This window comes from Saccopteryx bilineata, chromosome 6 (assembly GCF_036850765.1).
Source record: "Saccopteryx bilineata isolate mSacBil1 chromosome 6, mSacBil1_pri_phased_curated, whole genome shotgun sequence".
NCBI lineage: Eukaryota > Metazoa > Chordata > Mammalia > Chiroptera > Emballonuridae > Saccopteryx > Saccopteryx bilineata.
In genome coordinates, this window is record NC_089495.1 from 111078387 (window position 1) to 111100243 (window position 21857).

A 21857-nucleotide genomic window follows, 5' to 3' on the forward strand; every position below is an offset into this window, starting at 1 on the left:
ATGCAGACTGGTATAGCCACTGCCTTTTGACCCAGCCATCCCACTTTTAGAAACATATCCCAAGCACACCATATCAATGATTCAAAAGAAGAAATGCACCCTCACATTTATGGCAGCATTGTTTACAATAGCCAAGATCTAGAAACAGCCGAAGTGTCCATCAGTGGATGAGTTGATAAAAAAAGCAGTGGTACATATACACCATGGAATACTATGGGGCCATGAAAAAGAAGGAAATCTTACCCTTTGCAACAACATGGATGAACTTGGAAACTATCATGCTAAGTGAAATAAACCAGGCAGAGAAAGAAAAAAAAAATCATATGACCTCACTCATTTGAGGAATCCAATGAAGAATGTGAACTGAGGAACAGAATAGAGATGTGGGATCCAAGGGACCAAAGGGAAAGCAGACAAAGGGAAAGGGGATGATAGGATGGGATCAGAGAATGAAAGATATTGGTGAAATTATATACACATAACAAAGCATTATAGAGAGCAGAAAAGCAAATCCTGGAGGGAAGGGGGGAGGGTGTTGGAGGCAGTGAGACAAGGGGGATATTGAGAGGAACACGGGGGAGGGGGATGTATTCGGGAGGACACTAGAATCTATGTAAACACAATAAATTAAAATCAATAAAAAATGTACAGTAAGAAATGTTTAGGCACCTGCTGTAAAAAAAGCAAAGAAAAAATAAAAAATTGAGAAAAAGAGGAATGTAGATTTTAAAGAATAAAATGCAATAAATAAGTACACGTAAATAATAACCTTAAATGTAAACATGAATTAACTGCTCCAATCAAAAGACATACGGTAACTTCATGGATAAGAAAACAGGGCCCATACATATGCTGTCTACAAGATCCACCTCAGAACAAAGGATACACATAGACTGAAAGTGAATGGATGGAGAAAGTATTTATGCATATGGAAATGAAAAAACAGCTGGGGTAACAATAATTATGTCTGACAAAATAGCCTTTCAAACAAAGGCTATAGTAAGGGATAAAGAAGATAATTACATAATAATAAAGGAAGCAATCCAACAGGAGGATATAATCATTGTAAATATTTTTGTGCCTAATATTGAAATGAAGAAACACCATATCCCTGACCATAGAACGAATTTTGTAAGATTTGCAGATGAGTAAATGAAAAGAGTTCTGTAAAGGCCATAAATGTTCACTAATGTCTAGATTCCAGAAAGTCCTCAGGATGCTGCCTTAACAATCTCTGTAAAAGTCCAAGATAACCGAGCATATTCTTTTGCTTTTTGTAAAATGCTTCACTAAACACTCTCCCTAGATTGTTCCAACGATAACTGAAAGCCTGTTTTGCTTCTGTAAAACTGCTTTGACTAGGTGTTCACCCCCACCTCTTGTGCTTCTCTAGGCCTATAAAAGCAAATCCCTAAGTTCATTTGGAGCCCAGAGTTCTTTAGGATGTAAATCCACATGTGGTTGCCAGAATTAAATGAAAGACTCCTTAATTTGGCTACTTGTATGGCAAAACGTTTGTTTCCTCACTGTCCAGATATAACAATATAAGAGCACCTAAATATATAAAGCAGATTTGATTAACATAACGGGTGATATAGCAACAATACTATAACAGTAGAGGATTTAAATACCCCACTAACATCAATGAACAGATCCTCCAGACAGAAAATTAACAAAGAAACAGCAGCTTTAAATGACACACCAGGTCAACTGAATTTAATAGATATCTTCAGAACCTTTACCCCAAAGCAGCATAATATACATTCTTTTTGATTGCTCATGGTACATTCTCTAGGATAGACCAATGTTAGGACACAAAAAAGTCTCAATAAATTTAAGAAGACTGAAATCATATCAAGCATTTTCTCTTATCACAATGGCATGAAACTAGAAATCAACTACAATAGAAAAACTGAAAATCATTCAAACATTTGGAGGCTAAATATTTACTAAATAACAAATGGGTTAACAATGAGATCAAGAAAGAAATAAAAAATTTTCTTGAAACAAATGAAAATGAACATACAACTCAAAATTTATGGGACACAGCAAAAGCAGTCCTGAAAGGGAAATTCACAGCATAGCAGGCACACCTTAAGAAGCAAGAAAAAGCTCAAATAAGAACTTAATCCAGAACCTAAAAGAATTAGAAAAAGAACAACAACGCCAAGAGGAAGTAGAAGGAAGGAAATAATAAAGATCAGAGCAGAAATAAATGACATAGAGGCTAAAAAACAATGCAAAAATCAATGAAACAAGCATCTGGTTCTTTGAAAAGGTAAACAAGATTGATGAACCTTTAACCAAACTCATCAATAAAAAAGAGAAAGGACTCAATAAATAAAATTAGAAATGAAAGTGGAGAAATAACAACTGACACTGCAGAAATACAAAGGATTGTAAGAAAATACCATGAAGATCTATATGCCAAAAAATTGCACAACCTAAGTGAAAGGGATAAATTCCTAGAAACACAAAATCTTCCAAAACTCAATCTGGAAGAATCAGAAAACCTAAACAGACTGATTACACCAAATCAAATTGAAACAGTTACCAAAAAAAAAAAAAAAACTCCCAGCAAACAAAAGTGAAGGATGGCTTCACAGGTGAATTTTACCAAACATTCAAAGAACTAATACCTAACCTTTTCAAGCTATTTGAAAAAATACAACAGGAGGAAAGACTTCCAACCTCCCTTTATGAGGCAAGCATTATCCTCATTCCAAAACCAGGGCAAAGACACTACAAAGAAAGAAAACTATAGGCCAATATCCCTGATGAACATAGATGCTAAATTTCTCAACAAAATATTAGTAAACCGAATACAGAAATACATCAAAGAGACCGTACATCATGATCAAGTGGGATTTATTCCAGGGAGTCAAGGCTGGTACAATATTTTCAAATCAATAAATGTGATTCATCACATGATTATATCAATAGATGCAAAAAAAGCATCTGATAAAATCCAGCAACATTAATGATCAAAACTCAGCATAATGGGAATACAGGGAACATACCTCAACATAATAAAAGCCATCTATGACAAACCCACAGCCAATATCATACTCAATGGGCAAAAATTAAAAGCAATCCTTAAGATCAAGAACAAGGCAGGGGTGCCCCCTTTCACCACTCTTATTCAACATAGTTCTGGAAGTCCTTGCCACAGCAATCAGATAAAAAGAAGAAATAAAAGGCATCCAAATTGGAAAAGAAGAAGTAAAACTATCATTATTTGTGATGACATGATACTATATATAGAAAACCCTAAAGTCTCAGTCAAAACACTAATAAACCTGATAACTGAATTTCAAGGTGGCAGGGTATAAAATTAATATTCAGAAATCATTGGGATTTTTATACACCAATAATAAACTGTCTGAAAGAGAAATTAAGAAAACAATCCCCTTCACTATTGCAACAACAAAAATATAAAGTACATAGGAGCAAATTTCACAAAGGAGGTAAAATATTTGTACTTGGAAAATTATAAAACATTGAAAAGAGAAATCAAGAAAGACAGAAACAAGTGGAAGCATATACTGTGTTCATGGATAGGAAGAATAAACATCATTAAAATGTTTATATTATCCAAAGCAATCAATAAATTCAATGCTATTAAAATACTAATGGCATACTTCAAAGATATAAAACAAATATTTATAAGGTACCAAAAAAAGAACATGAATTGCCTCAGCAATCTTTAAAACAAAAAATAAAGTTGGAGGCATCACACTTCCTTACATCAAGTTATACTATAAGGCCACTGTAATCATAGCAGCTTGGTACTGGCATAAGAACAGGCATGCAGATCAGTGGAACAGAAAAGAAAACACAGAAATAAACCCATGCCCTTATGGTCAATTGGTATTTGACAAACGAGGTAAGAGCATACACTGGAGTAAAGACAGTCTATTTAATAAATGGTGTTGGGGAAAGTGCACAGGTACATGCAAAAAAATAAAACTAGACCACCAATTTACACCATTCACAAAAGTTAACTCAAAATGGATAAAAGACTTAAATGTAAGTCGTGAAACCATAAACATCTTGGAGGAAAACATAGGCAGTAAACTGATATCTCTCGTAGCAATATTTTTGCTGATTTATCTCCATTGGCAAGTGAAATAACAAACAAAATAAAAAATGGGACTATATCAAACTAAAAGCTTTAGCACAGCAAAAGACACCATGAACAAAATAAAATGCCAATCCACCTAATGGGAGAACATATTCACCAATACGTCTGATAAGGGGTTAATAACCAAAATTTATAAAGAACCTGTAAAATTCAACACCAGGCATGTAAACAATTCAACTTAAAAATGGGAAGAAGAGCCTGACCTGTGGTGGCGCAGTGGATAAAGCGTCGACCTGGAAATGCTGAAGTCTCCAGTTCGAAACCCTGGGCTTGCCTGGTCAAGGCACATATGGGAGTTGATGCTTCCTGCTCCTCCCCCCTTCTCTCTCTCCTCTCTCTCCCTCTCTGTTTCACTCTCCTCTCTAAAAAATAAATAAATAAATAAATAAATAAATAAATAAAAGATAAAAAAAAACCGATAAAAATGGGAAGAAGAACTAAATAGACACTTCTCCAAAGAGGATATACAGATGGCCAATAGGTATATGAAAAAAAATGTTCTACATCACTAATTATCAGAGAAATGCAAATTAAAACCACAGTGAGATACTACCATATACACCTGACAGAATGGTGCTCATTAACAAATCAACACACAGTAAGTACTGGAGAGGGTATAAAGGGGACCCTCTGGTGGGAAATTCCCTGCACTGCTGGTGGGAATGCAGACTTGTGCAACTACTGTAGAAAAGAGTATGGAGTTTCCTCAAAAAATTAACAATAGAACTGCCTTTTGACCCAGCTACCCCACTTTTAGGAATATATCTTAAGAATACCAAATCATTAATTTAAAAGAAGATATGCACCCCCATCTTTATTGCAGCACCATTTACAATAGCCAAGATCTGGAAACAGTCCAAGCGTCCATCAATGGACAAGTGGATTAAAAAGCAGTGGTACATATACACAATGGAATACTATGTGGCTGTGAAAAAGAATATTTTACCTTTTGTAATGGCATGGATGCACCTGGAGATTATTATGCTAAGTGAAATAAGCCAGGCAGAGAAAGCCAAATATCATATGATCTCACTTATATGTGGAATATAATGAACAAAGTGACCTGAGGAACAGAATAGATGCAGAAAGGGGTCACAGGGAACAGAGGGACAGCTGTCAGAGGGAAGGGGGATAAGGGGATGAGATCAGAGGTGATGGGATTAGTGAAACTATATATACATAACACAAAGATACAGAGAACAGGACAGCAAATCCCAGAGGAAAGGGGGAGGGAGTTGGGGCGAGGGAGGCAACGAGGGTGTAAATAGAGATATGGGAGTATGGGGTCAGGGTGTTATATTCAGTGGGACACTTGAATCCACATTAACACAATAAATTTAAATTAATAATAAACAAAAAGAATAGAGAAAGATTCCTTCTGGCAATATACTTAAAACCTACAGCAAACATAATTCTTAATGGTGAGATACAAAATATATTACCTTTAAAATCTGAATTAAGAAAAGTGTCCATTATCACTCCTGTTAGTTAACATTGTGCTAGAAGTCCTAGCCAGCATATGACTACAACAAAAAAAATAATAAAGGGTATATAGGCTGCAAAGAAAGTAAGAAAACTCTTACCCTGTCCCAACTAATATGTTTCTTCAGAAAACCCAAAGCAAAATCATTAAGTAATAAGTGAGTTAGAAAGGTGCTTGGATCTAATATAATCAATATACAAAGTCAATTCTATTTCAATATACAGCAACAAATAATTTTAAAATGTAATTTAAAAAAGATACCATTTATACTATGAACAAAACTTTAAATTTCTTTTTTTGTTGTTGCAGTTATAAGATTTTAATGAAATTTACCGAAGACTCAATACAAGCATATGTGTTTTCTGTCAAGAAAGATTCAATTACAGTCACTATGTCACAGTTTAGCAGATTATCCCACTTTATAGAATGTCATCTTTCAAAGTATTTCATTGAATTGGTTGCTGAGCCTAGTACTGGTGGGGGTTTTTTGTTTTTCTTTAATTAATTTTACTAGGGTGACATCAATAAATCAGGGTACATATGTTTAAAGAAAACATGTCCAGGTTATCTTGTCGATCAATTATGTTGCATACCCATCACCCAAAGTCACATTGTCCTCCATCACCTTCTATCTAGTATTCTTTGTGCCCCTCCTCTTCCCCCTTCCCTTCTCCCTCCCCCCCATAACCACCACACTCTTGTCAATGTCTCTTAGTCTTGTTTTTATGTCCCACTTACGTATGGAATAATGCAGTTCTTGGTTTTTTCTGATTTACTTATTTCACTCCGTATAATGTTATCAAGATCCCACCATTTTGTTGTAAATGATCCGATGTCATCATTTCTTATGGCTGAGTAGTATTCCATAGTGTATATGTGCCACATCTTCTTTATCCAGTCATCTATTGAAGGACTTTTCGGTTGTTTCCATGTCTTGGCCACTGTGAACAATGCTGCAGTGAACATGGGGCTGCATGTGTCTTTACGTATCAATGTTTCTGAGTTTTGCAGGTATATACCCAGTAGAGGGATTACTGGGTCATAAGGTAGTTCTATTTTCAGTTTTTTCAGGAACCACCATACTTTCTTCCATAATGGTTGTACTACTTTACATTCCCACCAAGAGTGATGAGAGTTCCTTTTTCTCCACAGCCTCTCCAACATTTGCTATTATTATACCTGTCTTGTTAATAATAGCTAATCTAACAGGTGTGAGGTGGTATCTCATTGCAGTTTTGATTTGCATTTCTCTAATAACTAATGAAGATGAGCATCTTTTCATATATCTGTTGGCCATCTGTATTTCTTCCTCGGAGAAGAGTCTGTTTATGTCCTCTTCCCATTTTTTTGGATTGTTTGTTTGTTGTTGAGTTTTATGAGTTCTTTGTATATTTTGGATATTAGGCCCTTATCTGAGCTGTTGTTTGAAAATATCATTTCCCATTTAGTTGGCTGTCTGTTTATTTTGTTGTCAGTTTCTCTTGCTGAGCAAAAACTTCTTATTCTGAAGTAGTCCCATTCATTTATTTTTGCCTTCACTTCCCTTGCCTTTGGAGTCAAATTCATAAAATGCTTTTAAAAACCAAGGTTCATGAGTTTAGAATCTATATCTTCTTCTATGTACTTTATTGTTTCAGGTCTTATATTTAGATCTTTGATCCATTTTGAATTAATTTTAGTACAAGGGGATAAACTGTAGTCCAGTTTCATTCTTTTGCATGTGGCTTTCCAGTTTTCCCAACACCGTTTGTTGAAGAGGCTTTCTTTTCTCCACTGTGTGTTGTTGGCCCCTTTATCAAAAATTATTTGACCATATATATGTGGTTTTATTTCTAGATTTTCTATTCTGTTCCATTGGTCTGAGTGTCTATTTTTTCTGCCAGTATCATGCTGTTTTGATTGTCGTGGCTCTATAATATAGTTTGAAGTCGGGTATTGTAATACCCCCAGCTTCACTCTTTTTCTTTAGGATTGCTTTGGCTATTCAGGGATTTTTATAGTTCCATATAAATCTGATGATTTTTTTGTTCCATTTCTTTAAAAAATGTCATTGGAATTTTGATGGGAATTGCATTAAATTTGTATATTGCTTTGGGTAATATGGTCATTTTGATTATATTTATTCTTCCTATCCAAGAACAAGGAATATTCTTCCATCTCATTGTATCTTTTTCAATTTCCCTTAACAATGCTTTGTAGTTTTCATTATATAGGTCCTTTACATTCTTTGTTATGTTTATTCCTAGGTATTTTGTTGTTGCTGTTGCAATCGTGAAGGGGATTATTTTTTTGAGTTCGTTCTCAAATGTTTCATTGTTGGCATATAGAAAGGCAATGGACTTTTGTATGTTAATTTTGTATCCTGCGACCTTACTGTATTGGCTTATTGTTTCTAGTAGTCATTTTGTAGATTCTTTGAAGTTTTCAATGTATAGGATCATATCATCTGCAAAAAGTAATACCTTTACTTCTTATTTTCTGATATGGATGCTTTTTATTTCCTTGTCTTGTCCAATTGCTCTTGCTAGAACCTTTAGCACCACATTAAATAAGAGTTGAGAGAGTGGACAACCCTGTCTCGATTTAAGGGGGAAAGCCTTCAGTTTTGTGCCATTTAATATAATGTTAGCTGATGGTTTATCATATATGGCCTTTATCATGTTGAGATATTTTCCTTCTATACTCATTTTGTTGAGAGTCTTAAACATAAAATTGTGTTGTATTTTATCGAATGCCTTTTCTGCATCTATTGATAAGATCATGTGGTTTTTGTTCTTTGTTGTGTTGATATGGTGTAATACATTAACTGTTTTACGTATGTTGAACCATCCTTGAGATTCTGGGATGAATCCCACTTGATCATGATGTATTATTTTTTAAATATGTTGTTGTATTCGATTTGCTAGTATTTTGTTTAGTATTTTAGCATCTGTATTCATTAGAGATATTGGTCTGTTGTTTTCTTTTTTCGTGCTGTCCTTGCCCAGTTTCGGTATGAGGGTTATGTTGGCCTCATAAAATGTGTTTAGAAGTATTGCTTCTTCTTAAATTTTTTGGAGGACTTTGAGTAGAATAGGAACCAAGTCTTCTTTGAATGTTTGATAGAATTCACTAGTATAACCGTCTGGACTTTTATTTTTTGTGAGGTTTTTAATAGTTTTTTCTATTTCTTCCCTGCTAATTCGTCTATTTAGGCTTTCTGCTTCTTCTTGTCTAAGTCTAGGAAGGTGGTATTGTTCTTGGAATTTATCCATTTCTTCTAGATTGTTGAATTTAGTGGCATATAGTTTTTCATATTATTCTACAATAAATCTTTGTATATCTATGATATCCGTGGTGATTTCTCCTCTTTCATTTTGGATTTTTTTTATATGAGTCCTTTCTCTTTTTTCCTTGGTAAGTCTTGTCAAGGGTTTGTCAATTTTGTTGATCTTTTCAAAGAACCAGCTCCTTGTTCTATTAATTTTTTCTATAGTTTTTCTGTTCTCTATTTCATTTATTTCTGCTCTGATTTTTATTATCTCCTTTCTTCGACTGGTTTTGGGTTGTCTTTGTTCTTCTTTTTCCAGTTCTTTAAGGTGTGAAGTTAAGTGGTTCACTTGGGCTCTCTTTTGTTTGTTCCTATAGGCCTGAAGTGATATGAATTTCCCTGTTATCACTGCTTTTGCTTCATCTCATAGAATCTGATATGTCGTATTGTCATTTTCATTTGTCTGTATATATCTTTTGATCTCTGTGCTTATTTCTTCTTTGACTCATTGATTATTTAAAAGTATGTTGTTTAGTTTCCACATTTTTGTGGGGTTTTTTCCTCCTTATGCAGTTGAATTCTAGTTTCAAGGCTTTATGATCAGAAAATATGCTTGGTACAACTTCGATTTTTCTGAATTTGCTGATGTTATTTTTGTGGTCCAACATATGGTCAGTTCTTGAGAATGATCCATGTACACTGGAGAAAAATGTATACTCTGTCACTTTGGGATGAAATGTCCTATAGATGTCTATCATATCCAGGTGCTCTAGTGTATTGTTTAAGGCCAATATATCTTTATTGATTCTCTGTTTGGATGAACGATCTAGAGCCGTTTTCGCCACAAAGAAAAATTTGAATCCCAAATAAAATAATTTGTTCATGATTGAGGATTGAATGAGAGTAAAAGTAAAGGAGAAAAGAAGAAACTAATATAGAGGGAGAAAAAAAGAAAGAGGAAAACACAAAAAGAAGAAAAAAGAAAAAGAGAGAGAGTTAAGGGTTTTGGAGTGCAACCCTCCTAGAGAGAAAGGAAGAAGAAAGGAAAGATAATGGGTAGTGATGTAACACTTATGGGTAGTGTAGTTCAAGGAGAGGAGAGTAAGACCGGCAGAGAATTAAACGACCAAATTGGAAGACGACGAAAATAATCAAGAAAACAAGAGAAACAAACAAACAAATATAATAAAATGGGATAGGTTATAAAGTCTGTGGATTATTCTTGATTTTGAGAGGTTATCTTCTTGCCCTTTTTTTTTTCTCACCCTCTTCCTGGTCGGTGACTCTGTACCCCGGGTTCTGCCCCTGTGGCACACTTAGGTAGAGGTTTGCAGTTGATAAGTCTCTATGGCAATGTCATGTATTATCCTTCAGTCTCGTTGGCAGTCAAGGCTCATTAGCATTTGCAGGCTCTGACAATGAGAGAGTTCATTTACCCAGAGCCTCTCTCCTAGTCTTTCCTTCCTGAATTAGCAGCCTGATGATCCAGCTATGGGGTTGCTGCTGCCTCTGCCTGCCACTCTATTCCCACTCAGCGCAGGGCTCTGGGTAAGGCTCAATCAGTCAGAGCCGCTAGCATAATCAGGCGGGGCTGGGAGCCAATTGTTTTCAAGGTGCCTTTCTATGCACCTCTAGGCATGTCCCAAATGCCTCAGCACTCTGTGGGACCACTTTCCCCAGGCTTTTGGCACTTTGTAACCTGTTGGCTGGGTAGAAGATGCCCTATTCACTGTTTGCAAAGCAGGAGGACTTACAAGCTGCCAAATCCCTCTTTTTAACATATAGCCCTGAGTATGCAAGCTATGCCAATCAGTGGTTGCCCCCACCCCTACATGCATAGCAAGAGGCACTAAAAAATATCACGCCTCTTGTCTTAGATCACTGACCTGAGAGAGATCTTGTCAGTTAGGGTCGCATAGGTCAGTTGGGAGGCGAGCAGACTGTGGGTTAAGCTAATCCTTCACAGGTCTGTTAGCTTGTATGGCTGGGTGAGGCGCCTCACCTGCCCAGAGAAGTTCGAGAACAGGCAATTTTGCTCTGGCGCACTCCCCGCGTGTTCTTCAGGGTGCAGGGGCGGCACCGAGACTCTGATTACCGCCTACGCAAAGGCCTCTGACTCTGCCCCTCTGTCTGGGAACACAGGTGCCCACTCCCGGGGGAATCTCTCACCCACTATCCGCGCTCACCTACCAGGATATCGGGCCGGCTGCCTCTCTCCCTGGGTGAGGCGGCACCCTGCCCACTGGGAGAAGTTCGAGTGTAGGGAATTTCGCTCCTGCTCACTCCCTGTGTGCCGCTTTTCAGGGCACAGGGGCAACCCCAAGACTCCGGTTTCGGCCCACACAAAGGCCTCTGACTGCCCCTCTGTCCGGTAACACGGGCGCCCACTCCCAGGGCTCTAGGAGGAATCTCTCTCCCACTATCTGTGCTCGCCAACCAGGAGATCGGGGCCGATGGCTGCCCCACTTGCCTTTCTTTGTCTGGATTTGGTGCGAGTGTTAGCTTGTATTGACTGGGTTGCCACAAGCACAATTTTTCCTCGGCTTGGATGTCCATGCCACAGCCTGGTTCGGACATTTGTGCCACAGCCTGGTTCTATTCATACCCTATGCCCACCTTAGTTTCTATACTCTCAGTTCCCAGTGAAAGCAGCCCTTATTTAGATTAGTGAGGAAGGCAGAGTGTTTCTTCCTCCATCTTATTTCCTTCAGGTTTGATTATATATTTAGTCAATTTTTCGCTCGATCCTACCTTCGCGTTTAGTGTGGAACTTCTGGAGGCTCCAAGGACAGATTTTTCTGACTCTGGTTGAAGATCTTGTTGAATTTTGGGGGAGATTTATCAGTATCACTCCTTACGGTGCCATTTCTCTCTAAATTTCTTAGAATAAGAACAAACATACCAAAGTTTTCTTAGATTTCTGTGGAGAAATTTAAAAATTTGATGGGCACTACTACCATATTTAAACAGGAAAAATTTGACATGTTGATGATTTGTACTCTTTTTTTTTTCTCAGAGACAGAGAGTCAAACAGAGGGATAGATAGGGATAGACAGACAGGAACAAAGAGAGATGAGAAGCATCAATCATCAGTTTTCGTTGTGACACCTTAGTTGTTCATTGATTGTTTTCTCATATGTGCCTTGCCCGCAGACCTTCAGCAGACTGAGTAACCTCTTGCTTGAGCCAGCGACCTTGGGTCCAAGCTGGTGAGCTTTGCTCAAACCAGATGAGCCCGCGCTCAAGCTGGCGACCTCAGGGTCTCAAACCTGGGTCCTCTACATCCCAATCTGACGCTCTATCCACTGTGCCACCGCCTAGTCAGGCGATTTGTACTTTTTAATAACGTAAAGATAATTCTACACAAATTGATGTCCAGATTCAAAATCATCCTGATCACATTCTCAATTGTCGTTTGATAAATACAAATGATACCCACTCTAGATGATGAAAATACTATGGAACATCCTACCAGATGTCAAGACTTACTATAATAATTAAGCTGCAATAATTAAGACATTTGTTATTGATGCAGGAATAAATAAACCTGTGAGAAGAAAGCAAAAAAGATCCAGAAATGTATCTACATATATGGAAATTTTATTCATGACCAAGATGGCAGTAGCCTTATACATGCTACAGTTATCCCATACAGAAGGTAAGGAGCAATCTAAATTCTACGCTGTTCTGGGAGACCTGCTGTTACCAAGAGCTACTCCATGGCTAATGATTTACCACTTGGAAATAGAAAGCCTTTCAGTAAGTCATTATGTGTATTAATACATTTTTCTGGTTCTGCACATTCTATTATGATTTATTATTTGTCATATAATTTACTACATTAGTAGCCCATTAATTCTCAGTGGATAACTAATTTTCTTCTTTATAAAACTCAGAATAAAGGCAGGGTAGTTTGATATGCTGCTTTTGTTTTTATTTTTGTTTTTAACAAAGCTTTTTGCCTTTGAATGCTTGCTTTGCTTACATTTTTATGGAAAGTAACTAATACAGTTTTTAAGCAAGAAAATTCTTGGTGCTATTAAATATACATTGCAAGTCTGTGGAATATTAATCAATTCTTTGGTTTCCTTTTTAAGACTTGGCTTCTAAGGGGAATGCATTTTTCTACTTCAGTTCAATCCTCATTACCATTTTACATTCCATCTGAGGCCTAGCTAATAAACAGCAGCCAGCTCTTGTCTGAATCCTGCAAACTAGGTTCATACAGATGATATCTCTAGAAAGGCTCCTGCCATTTCAGCGTAGGAGACCCGACTTTTGATGCTGGCTTGCACATGAAAAACCGTTCTTGTTTTTTATCATTTGGCTTTTTGCAGGCAAAAATCCAATGCTGGCTCCAGTGGAATTTCAGATCTTAACACTGATGGAAATGGAATTTAAATAAATTTATTTCCTGCTATTGAAGCTATAAACCTTGAAAATCCTACCATTGCCTTGGACTTTAACTGTTTAAAATACACAATTACAAAACACTTTGTTAAATAATGGCATATCCCTTCCAAGCAAGTAAGTAGTATTTCATATGAAAACCTTCCCATTAACAATTTTCCCCAATTCAGCTTAGTACTAGTTATTTTTAATGATTCAATTATATGTGCTAGAAAATTTTTTTCTTTTAACATTCACTGACATTTATGTTAGTTGAATTTGATATAAGACTAGCATGCTGTTATGAATATAATTATTATAGTCACTTCTTAGCTAATTTATAGTAATTTTATATTTGGATCTGTAAAAACACATAACTACTGCTCACAAAAAATACATAATACTGCTCACAAAAACCAGGGAATATTGTAAAATGAATATAAAGTGATAAAATGTCCCCTAATTTTTGTGAGCAGTACATTATCTATCACCAAAAGCACATTCTCAGATAAAATATGTATTTTAATCTAGTTGTGCTTAAATATAACTGTAGCCTCCAAATAACCATATGTAGGCCTATGCATAATACATTAAACAGCATATTTAAGTTAATATGAAAACTGATTTGCTGACTTGTTTTTAACATTATGTGCCTCTGCTTTTTATTTCTATATTTAAACGTATATTGTATAAAAGATAAAAATTGCATAATACAAGGCCAAAAATAATTACATCTACATTTCCTTCTATTTTATAGATCTTTGATCTATTTTAATTTTTCTATATGGTATAAAATCTTTTGAATTTCCAGTTGTTCCAGAACCATTTGCTAAAATGACTCTTCTTCCCCCCATTAATGGTCTTGGCAGCCTTGTGAAAAATCAACTGACAATAGATGTATGGGTTTATTTCTAAACTCCAAATTCTATTCCATTGAACTATATGTCTATCCTATGCCAGTATCATACTGTTTTTATCACTACAGTATTAAGTTGTGAAATTGAGAAGATTCAACATTGTTTTTTGCTGTTCATGTTCCCCTGTATGCCCATATTTAATTTAGGATCAGCTTCTCCATTTCTGAAAAAAAGAGGGGGGCATTATTATTTCCTTCTTACTTACAATTTATTTTGCTCTTCTTGTTCTGTTTTATGGTTTAAGATTAGGTTGACTTCTTTTCTTTAATGTAGGCTATATACATTTCCCTCTGAGCGCTGTTTTTACTGCATCCTATTAAGAATTGGCATGCTATTTCACACCAAACCTTCATTCCTATAAAAATTTTTCTAATTTCCTTTGTAATTCCTTCTTTGACCTACTGGCAATTTAAGAGCGTCTTATTTAATTTCTACACATTTATGCTTTCTCAAATTTTCCTTTTGTTATAGATCTCTCAGTTCATATCATTGTTTGGAGAACAAACTTGGTATAACCTTAATCATTTTAAATTCATTGAAATGTGAATTGTGGCCTAATATGATCTATCTTGGAGAAAAGTAGCATGTCCACTTGACAAGAATGTGTATGTACTCTGCTGTTGTTGGGTGGAGTGTTCTATATATATTTATTAATTCTAACTAGGTTATATAGTGTTGCCCAAGTCTGCTATTTCCTTGCTATTACTTGTTTTGTTGATTCTAGTTAATGTCTAATATCCTTTCATTTCAGCCTCAAGGACTTCCTTTAACATTCATATATGGTAGGTCTAATAGCTTTTATCTGGGAATGTCTTAATTTCTCCTCTATTTTCACAGGCAGCTTTGCTGAATATAAAATTCTAAGTTAACAGTTTTGTTCTTCCAAGACTTTGAATGTATTATCCAATGCCTTATGGCGGGGGTCAGAAACCTATGGCTCACGAGCCAGATGTGGCTCTTCTGATGGCTGCATCTGGCTCACAGACAAATCTTTAATAAAAAAAAATAATGTTAAAAATAAAAAACATTCTCATGTATTACAATCCATTCATTTCCTACCACTCATGTTCATGGTTACGGGTGGCTGAAGCCAATCACAGCTGTCCTCCGGGACACCACCAAATTTTTATTGGATACTGTGTAACGTGCACGGGTCGTTGTATGGCTCTCATGGAATTACATTTTAAAATATGTGGTGTTCATGGCTCTCTCAGCCAAAAAGGTTCCCGACCCCTGCCTTATGGCCTCTATGTTTTCTGATGATAAGTCATGTTAATCTTATTGAAAATCATTTAGACATGATGGTTACCTTGCTGTTTTCAAGATTTTCCCTAAGTCTGTAGCTTTTGATAGTTTATGATGTGTATCAGTGTGCATCTCTTTGAGTTTATCCTACTTAGAGTTCGGTGAATTTCTTGAGAGTGTGTGTGTGTGTGTGTGTGTGTGTAATTTTTTTTAATGAAGTTTGTGAAGTTTCCTGCCAATATTTCTTCAAATATTCTTTTAGCCCCTATATTCCTCTCTTTTCCTTTGGAGACTCCCATTGTGTGTATATTGTTGATAATATCCCATAGGTCCCTAAGGATCTGTTCACTTTGTTTCATTACTTTTTCTTTCTGTTCCTCAGACTGGATAGGCTCAATGACCTACCTTTAAGTTTGCTGATTCTTTCCCCTGCCTGCATGAATCTGCTGTTGAGCTCCAACAGTGAATTTTTAAAACTGTGGTTATAATTTTCAACTTGAACATTCACTTATTCAAGTAAAGGCCCAGAGAAAAAAAATGGAAACGTTAAACTAGTGGGTTTTGCCAGGCAAATATTTCTTTCTGAAAGAGAAGCTGGCATGAATTATCTACAGTTACAGCTTTGTCACATCAGAACTGTTCAAAATGTAAACTATGAAGTATATGGCAAATTAAAGTGTAACACTAATGGATTAACACTTATAATCTCTTATTTTGATTTAGCTCTCAAGAATATAATGATACCACATTCTACATATCAATCTCACACTTGTTATCTCAATTTGACTCTATACTGTACTTTCTTTTCTATTAGTACATTTTCTAAAAACACTTTAATAAGATGTATAAAAATACTCCAATGATCACTGCTCTAAAAATAGTTTAATATTTTATTTGAAAAAACTAGGTAAAAGATCAAATAAACTTTTTCATAGAAAGCAAAGAAATTCACTAATAAGGTAGCAATTTTTTTCACAGTAAAAATAAATTACATAAAACTTAAGTTCTTGATTTTTATCACACTTCATTTTTTTATCCTTGATATATCACACAAACACAAAATCATTGAAAGAAAAAGACTAAAAATACAGATTCATAACAAAACAGATATATAATTTTCTTGCTCCAAAAGAATCATGTTAATATAAATTAACAAATTTTAAATAGATGAACAGGCTATGTTCTGTAAATACTAATTTGTTATATAAATATTAATTTCATCTTACTACTTTTCAAAATAATTTAACCTAGTCAATTTTCTTTATGCCTCAGTTTTCTTATTTATAATTTAGGAATTTCTTTTTGTTGATTTACCAGAAATTAAGAAATTTTGCTAATAAGAATTGTCCTCAAAATGTAACCCACAAAGCAAGGTCACACGAAACATGCTAAGATTTGTTTTAAAAAAACAACAGTGATTTTGAATGTTACTCATAAGTAAAATTCAAAAGTGAGAACACAAGTCATTCTTGGTCAAGGATCACCACGGTGATAGACATCAATTACTGACATTAGCAATTGCTACACTGGTCTTTTTACTCCAGTGTTAGAGTAGATCATTATTTCTTTGGTTTGAACATCAGACAACATTGGTACTTGGTTGAAATTAAGGAGTCCACACTGTGTAACAAATATCTTTAAATACTAGGCTTACATATAGCACAGGATACCTACACACCTAGACCCCATTTTAAATGCTAAACTTCATATTGAATTCAGTCTAGAAATACAGAGTGGAATCCAGCCTGTTTAAATTCTTTCTCTTTCCCCCACTTTTTGCAGAGTTTGTATTTCTGCTCCTCAGTTTAAGTACACCTACTCACAATAATAACTAATAAAAAAGCAAACAAACCTTTAAGTAAAGTGGTATTTATTAGGTCATACCATACTAATTCTTAAGTTTAATTTTTTATGGATAGTTAATTAAAAACTAATTTTGTAAAAAATAAATCCCTCAAAACTCTCATATTACTTTTTCCCCCACACAGGGGAAACGGCAGTGCTGAAGAGGCAGCTTGCAGAGAACAGAGCCTTTCTAGAGAGTCAATATAGAACAACACTAATTCAGGTCAACATATGTTACTTACTTCAATATTATTGGGACCAAAAAGGTAATTATTGGGACTTAAAATCATATGATACAAAGAAAATTATAACCATCAAATTTTAAAGATTAACATTTAAAAAGAAAGCCTTCAGTGTTTGAGGAATGCAATATTTTGCTAGTATTCAAATACTGTATCAGGAGAGAAGTGTCTGCACTTGCTGTGGTGATCGGTGTAGAATGCTCTCTGGATCTTTGTATCCACTGACTGGACTCATCACGGCGGCATACACTTCACCATATGCTCTGCAGACTAATTCTGTAGACTGTTTTATGATCTGCTCTCTATTGATAAACAAAATGGGAAAACAATTTTAAAATGTATGAATTGTAAGAAAGCTTCATATTTGAATGCATTTCATGTTTATAATAATCACATTATAATATTAAAAACTCATTGTACCACTACACAAGTTACTTATCTTGGTTTGGGATAATTTTAATATTTATTATTTTTTTGTTACATTTTCTCCATTAGTATGTAGGTTTCAGGAGGGCGGGGACTGGGTTTTGTTCACTGCTATTATCTTTATGGCTGGAACAGTGCCCAATATACAGTGGGTTACTAAACAAAAAACAGGTCCTATAGGTCTTTAAATGCCCCTAATTCTCAGTAAAAATGTACGTTCTATAAAGTCTTCCCTGATTTCCAGAGCTAGAAATAACTTCTCCATTTTAGGAATGTCCATGACCAAAAGAATACATGTGTAAGACTCGTGGTGAGTTGAAGCAAATTGACATTTGCCCCAAATGTCAATTGCTGAAGCTTCCAAAATAAGCGTGAGTAAAATGGAAATATGTTGAGTAAATTCTCTGAGCAGAGTGGAGTAAATGCTACTAGGTATACTACCTTTTTGTTGTAAAGGAAGACGGTGGAAAGTGGTTTGTAAATCTACTTAACCAGATGAGGCTTCAAAATATTTCTGATCTACATATATTGGAGATTATTCCTATAACTGACTGAGCTTAATGATGAGTGCATCAAAAAGATACAAAAGTTATTTTCCAAAAATAGCTGAAAAACATAAACTGGTATTTTTTAAATGTGTAAAATATAAGATGCATTTGATACCCATTTTGCAAGAAGTCAAAAAATAGATTTTAGATATAACAGTTCTTAAAGCAGTAAGATAAATTTTTAGGGAATGTATAAAGCATTCATTACATATACTACATACTCTAAAATCTATACTCAATCTAAACATAGTATATATTTAAACATATCAATAAAAATACAGAGAAAGAAGGCTATTTCTTCTCACAAGCTTAAAAACAGAATAACGTACAATAATGAATATCAAATACAATTTTTTAAAAAATCTAGGTAACTGGTACATGTAGAATTATTGAATATTTTGAACAAATTAATTTTTAAAAAATTCTATTAAAATAAATTTAATGGGGTGACATTGATCAATAAGAATACATAGGTTTCAGATTAATATTTCTGAAACATTTGAACTGCTGATTGTGTTGTGTGCTCATCACTCAAAGTCAAATCATTTTCTGTTACCATATATTTGTCCCTCTTTATTCCACCCCCCCACCTCCCCTGGTGACCACTTCACTTTTATCTATGTCCATGAGTTTCATTTTTATATTCCACCTATGTGTGAAATCATATAGTTCTTGGCTTTTTCTGATTTACTTATTTCAGTTAGCATAATGTTCTCAAGGTCCATTCATGTTGTCATAAATTACAATATACCATCATTTCTTATGGCTAAGTAGTATTCCATTGTATATATGTACCACTTCTTAATCCAATATCTATTGAAGGACACTTTGGTTGCCTTGGCCACTGCGAATAATGTTGCAATGAACATGGGGGTGCATATGTCTTTGCATAACAATGTTTTCGAGTTTTTTTGGGCAGATACCCAGTAAAAGGATTGCTTGCTGGGTCATATAATAGTTCTACTCTTAATTTTTTGAGGAACCACCATACTTTCTTCCATAATGGCTGTCTCAGTTGACATTCCCACCAGCAGTGAATGAGAGTTGGAGAGCCTCTCCAACACTTGCTATTCCCAATCTTTGGATAATAGCTAATCTAACAGTGTGAGATAGTACAGTATCTCATTGTAGTTTTGATTTGCATTTCTCTGATAGCTAGCAAAGATGAGCATCTTTTCATATATCTGTTGGCCATTTGTATGTCTTCTTGGAGAACTGTCTGCTCAGGTCCTCTCCCCCTTTTTTAATTGGATTATTTGCTTGTTTGTTGCTAAGCTTTGTGAGTTCTTGACATATTTTGGATGTTAACCCCTTATTGGAGCTAATACATTTAAAATTTTATCTCCAAGTGCAAGTGAAGAAAAATTATGTTTTCTTATAACTCAGGGAACATATTTATTTATGAATTAAAGTAAATTACAAATGTCTATAACTCATAATGCAGCTAAAAATCATTATAAATCTGCAGTGAAGAAAAAACAGAATAAAGCAATATTGCTAAGCCACAAATAAAACAAAAAAGCTAATAAAACCAAGTAAAAGTATAATTTTAAACATTGGTGTTTGATGGTATAGGACATCCTCATTTTGCTTCTCTGGTTAAAGCCACCAAGATAGGGAAGGGATTAAAAATGAACACGGCTGTGCTGAAGATGATGAAAGACACCAAAGCTCATGGAGAAAAAGGCCTTTCATGTGCTGGGTAGGAAAAGGAGAAGGGGTAAGAACTGGTCCTCCTGGCCTGCCAACTATTTTTTTTTATTATTATTCATTTTAGAGAGGAGAGGGAGAGACAGAGAGAGAGAAGGGGGGGAGGATATGGAAGCATCAACTCCCATATGTGCCTTGACCAGGCAAGCCCAGGGTTTCAAACCAGCAACCTCAGCATTTCCAGGTCGACACTTTATCCACTGCACCTCCACAGGTCAGGCCCTGGCCTGCCAACTATTAAAGCCAACAGGATAGAAATGCAATGGAAAGAGTGTTTCTCCAAAGTGAATCTGAGTCAGATCCAAAATGTGAAGAGCAGGAACTGTGACTGGCAGTGATTCCATACCTAGACAAATGTAAGAGCTCAGTTATCACTTCCAAAGTCAGGCACAGGTCCATCACTTACATTCATTAATTTTTTTCTAACGTTATAAAGGTGTAATGGAGGACAATACTGTCAGGGACCTTCTAGTTGAAGATCTGCCACTTACTGCAGCCTTGAACAAGTAATTGACTCTCTCCAGGACTGTCACCATTGTAAAACAAAATACTGAATCAACAATCTTTTCAGGTACTTTCAGCTTTTAAATTATACCATTCCAGTGAGAGTTAAAAGCATTTTATGAACTGCTTTTTAAAAACATCTCTTTGTGCCTATTTATACATATACATACATACACACACATTATTTTGGAGAATTGAGTTCCCTAAATAATGATATATCAATATAAACATATCAGTTATTTGTATATGAATGGGTGGTGTGTCTGAAGTACTAAAACAGTTTTATTACTTTGCAATTTAACTATCCCCTCCTTTTTATTTATATTGATAATTATTTTGTAAGTTCATCCTTTTATCTTAAAAGGTATAAAGGCATGTATCTGTGTATCTATTTATCTGTCTGTCTGTCTGCCTGCCTACATGCCTACTTGCCTGGTGTCTTGGCCCAAATTATTCACTAATATCATATATGACATAGAGTCTAAGATAATGGAAAATCATTATAGTGACAAATAATCGATGTTCAAAATGTAAAACTTTCAGTTATTCTGTAACTCAACAAAAAAATGACCAACAAATTATCTCAGGTGCTTCTGAAAATTTGGAATGCCTTTATCCACCGATCACCTCATGTACAAGTAGTGAAAAGTAGTATTTATATTTTCAGTCATGTATGCTGAGCACTGATTCTAGCATGGGCATCCAACTCAGATTTTACTTACATATAGTATATTTTGATCAAGCCCAGAGCTGAAGAAAAGTACTCTTAGAATTGTTTACGTAGGTTAAAATTCTAAAAATTAAGTCTAGCTTTTCACATGATCAAAAGATATTGAAAAAAAGGCCAGTTAAAAGGAAACTCTTGTATATATTTGAATGTAAGCTATGACCATCTATAAAGTTAGACTACTAATTTTCTTGGTCTCTTTATTACCATGAAATTCTAACAGGTAATAATTTATTAGGTGATGCCCTATTGGCCTTTGGACAGCTTAATAACCCTCTCAGTATAAGTACAACTTTCAAAAAATTAAACATATGAATCATATAAATAAAGAATGAAAGAATGTAAAAAATTTAATAACTTGTGAATGAGGAAACTATTAAGATGATAAAGCTGGTTCACGGGACATTTTGAATAACTAGTCATTTGC

The 21857-nt window shown here is 35.1% G+C and overlaps 1 protein-coding gene across 1 annotated transcript in view; it reads right to left on the reverse strand.

Moving 5' to 3' along the window:
* Nucleotides 1–16304: 16304 nt before the first annotated feature.
* The window catches only part of COG6 (component of oligomeric golgi complex 6), an 80704-nt gene continuing 75151 nt past the window's right edge, over nucleotides 16305–21857 (reverse strand). The window contains exon 19 of the mRNA XM_066236241.1: nucleotides 16305–17817. Coding sequence (XP_066092338.1) covers nucleotides 17670–17817 — 148 coding nt within the window. The 3' untranslated portion in view covers nucleotides 16305–17669. The remainder of the gene's footprint in view (nucleotides 17818–21857) is intronic.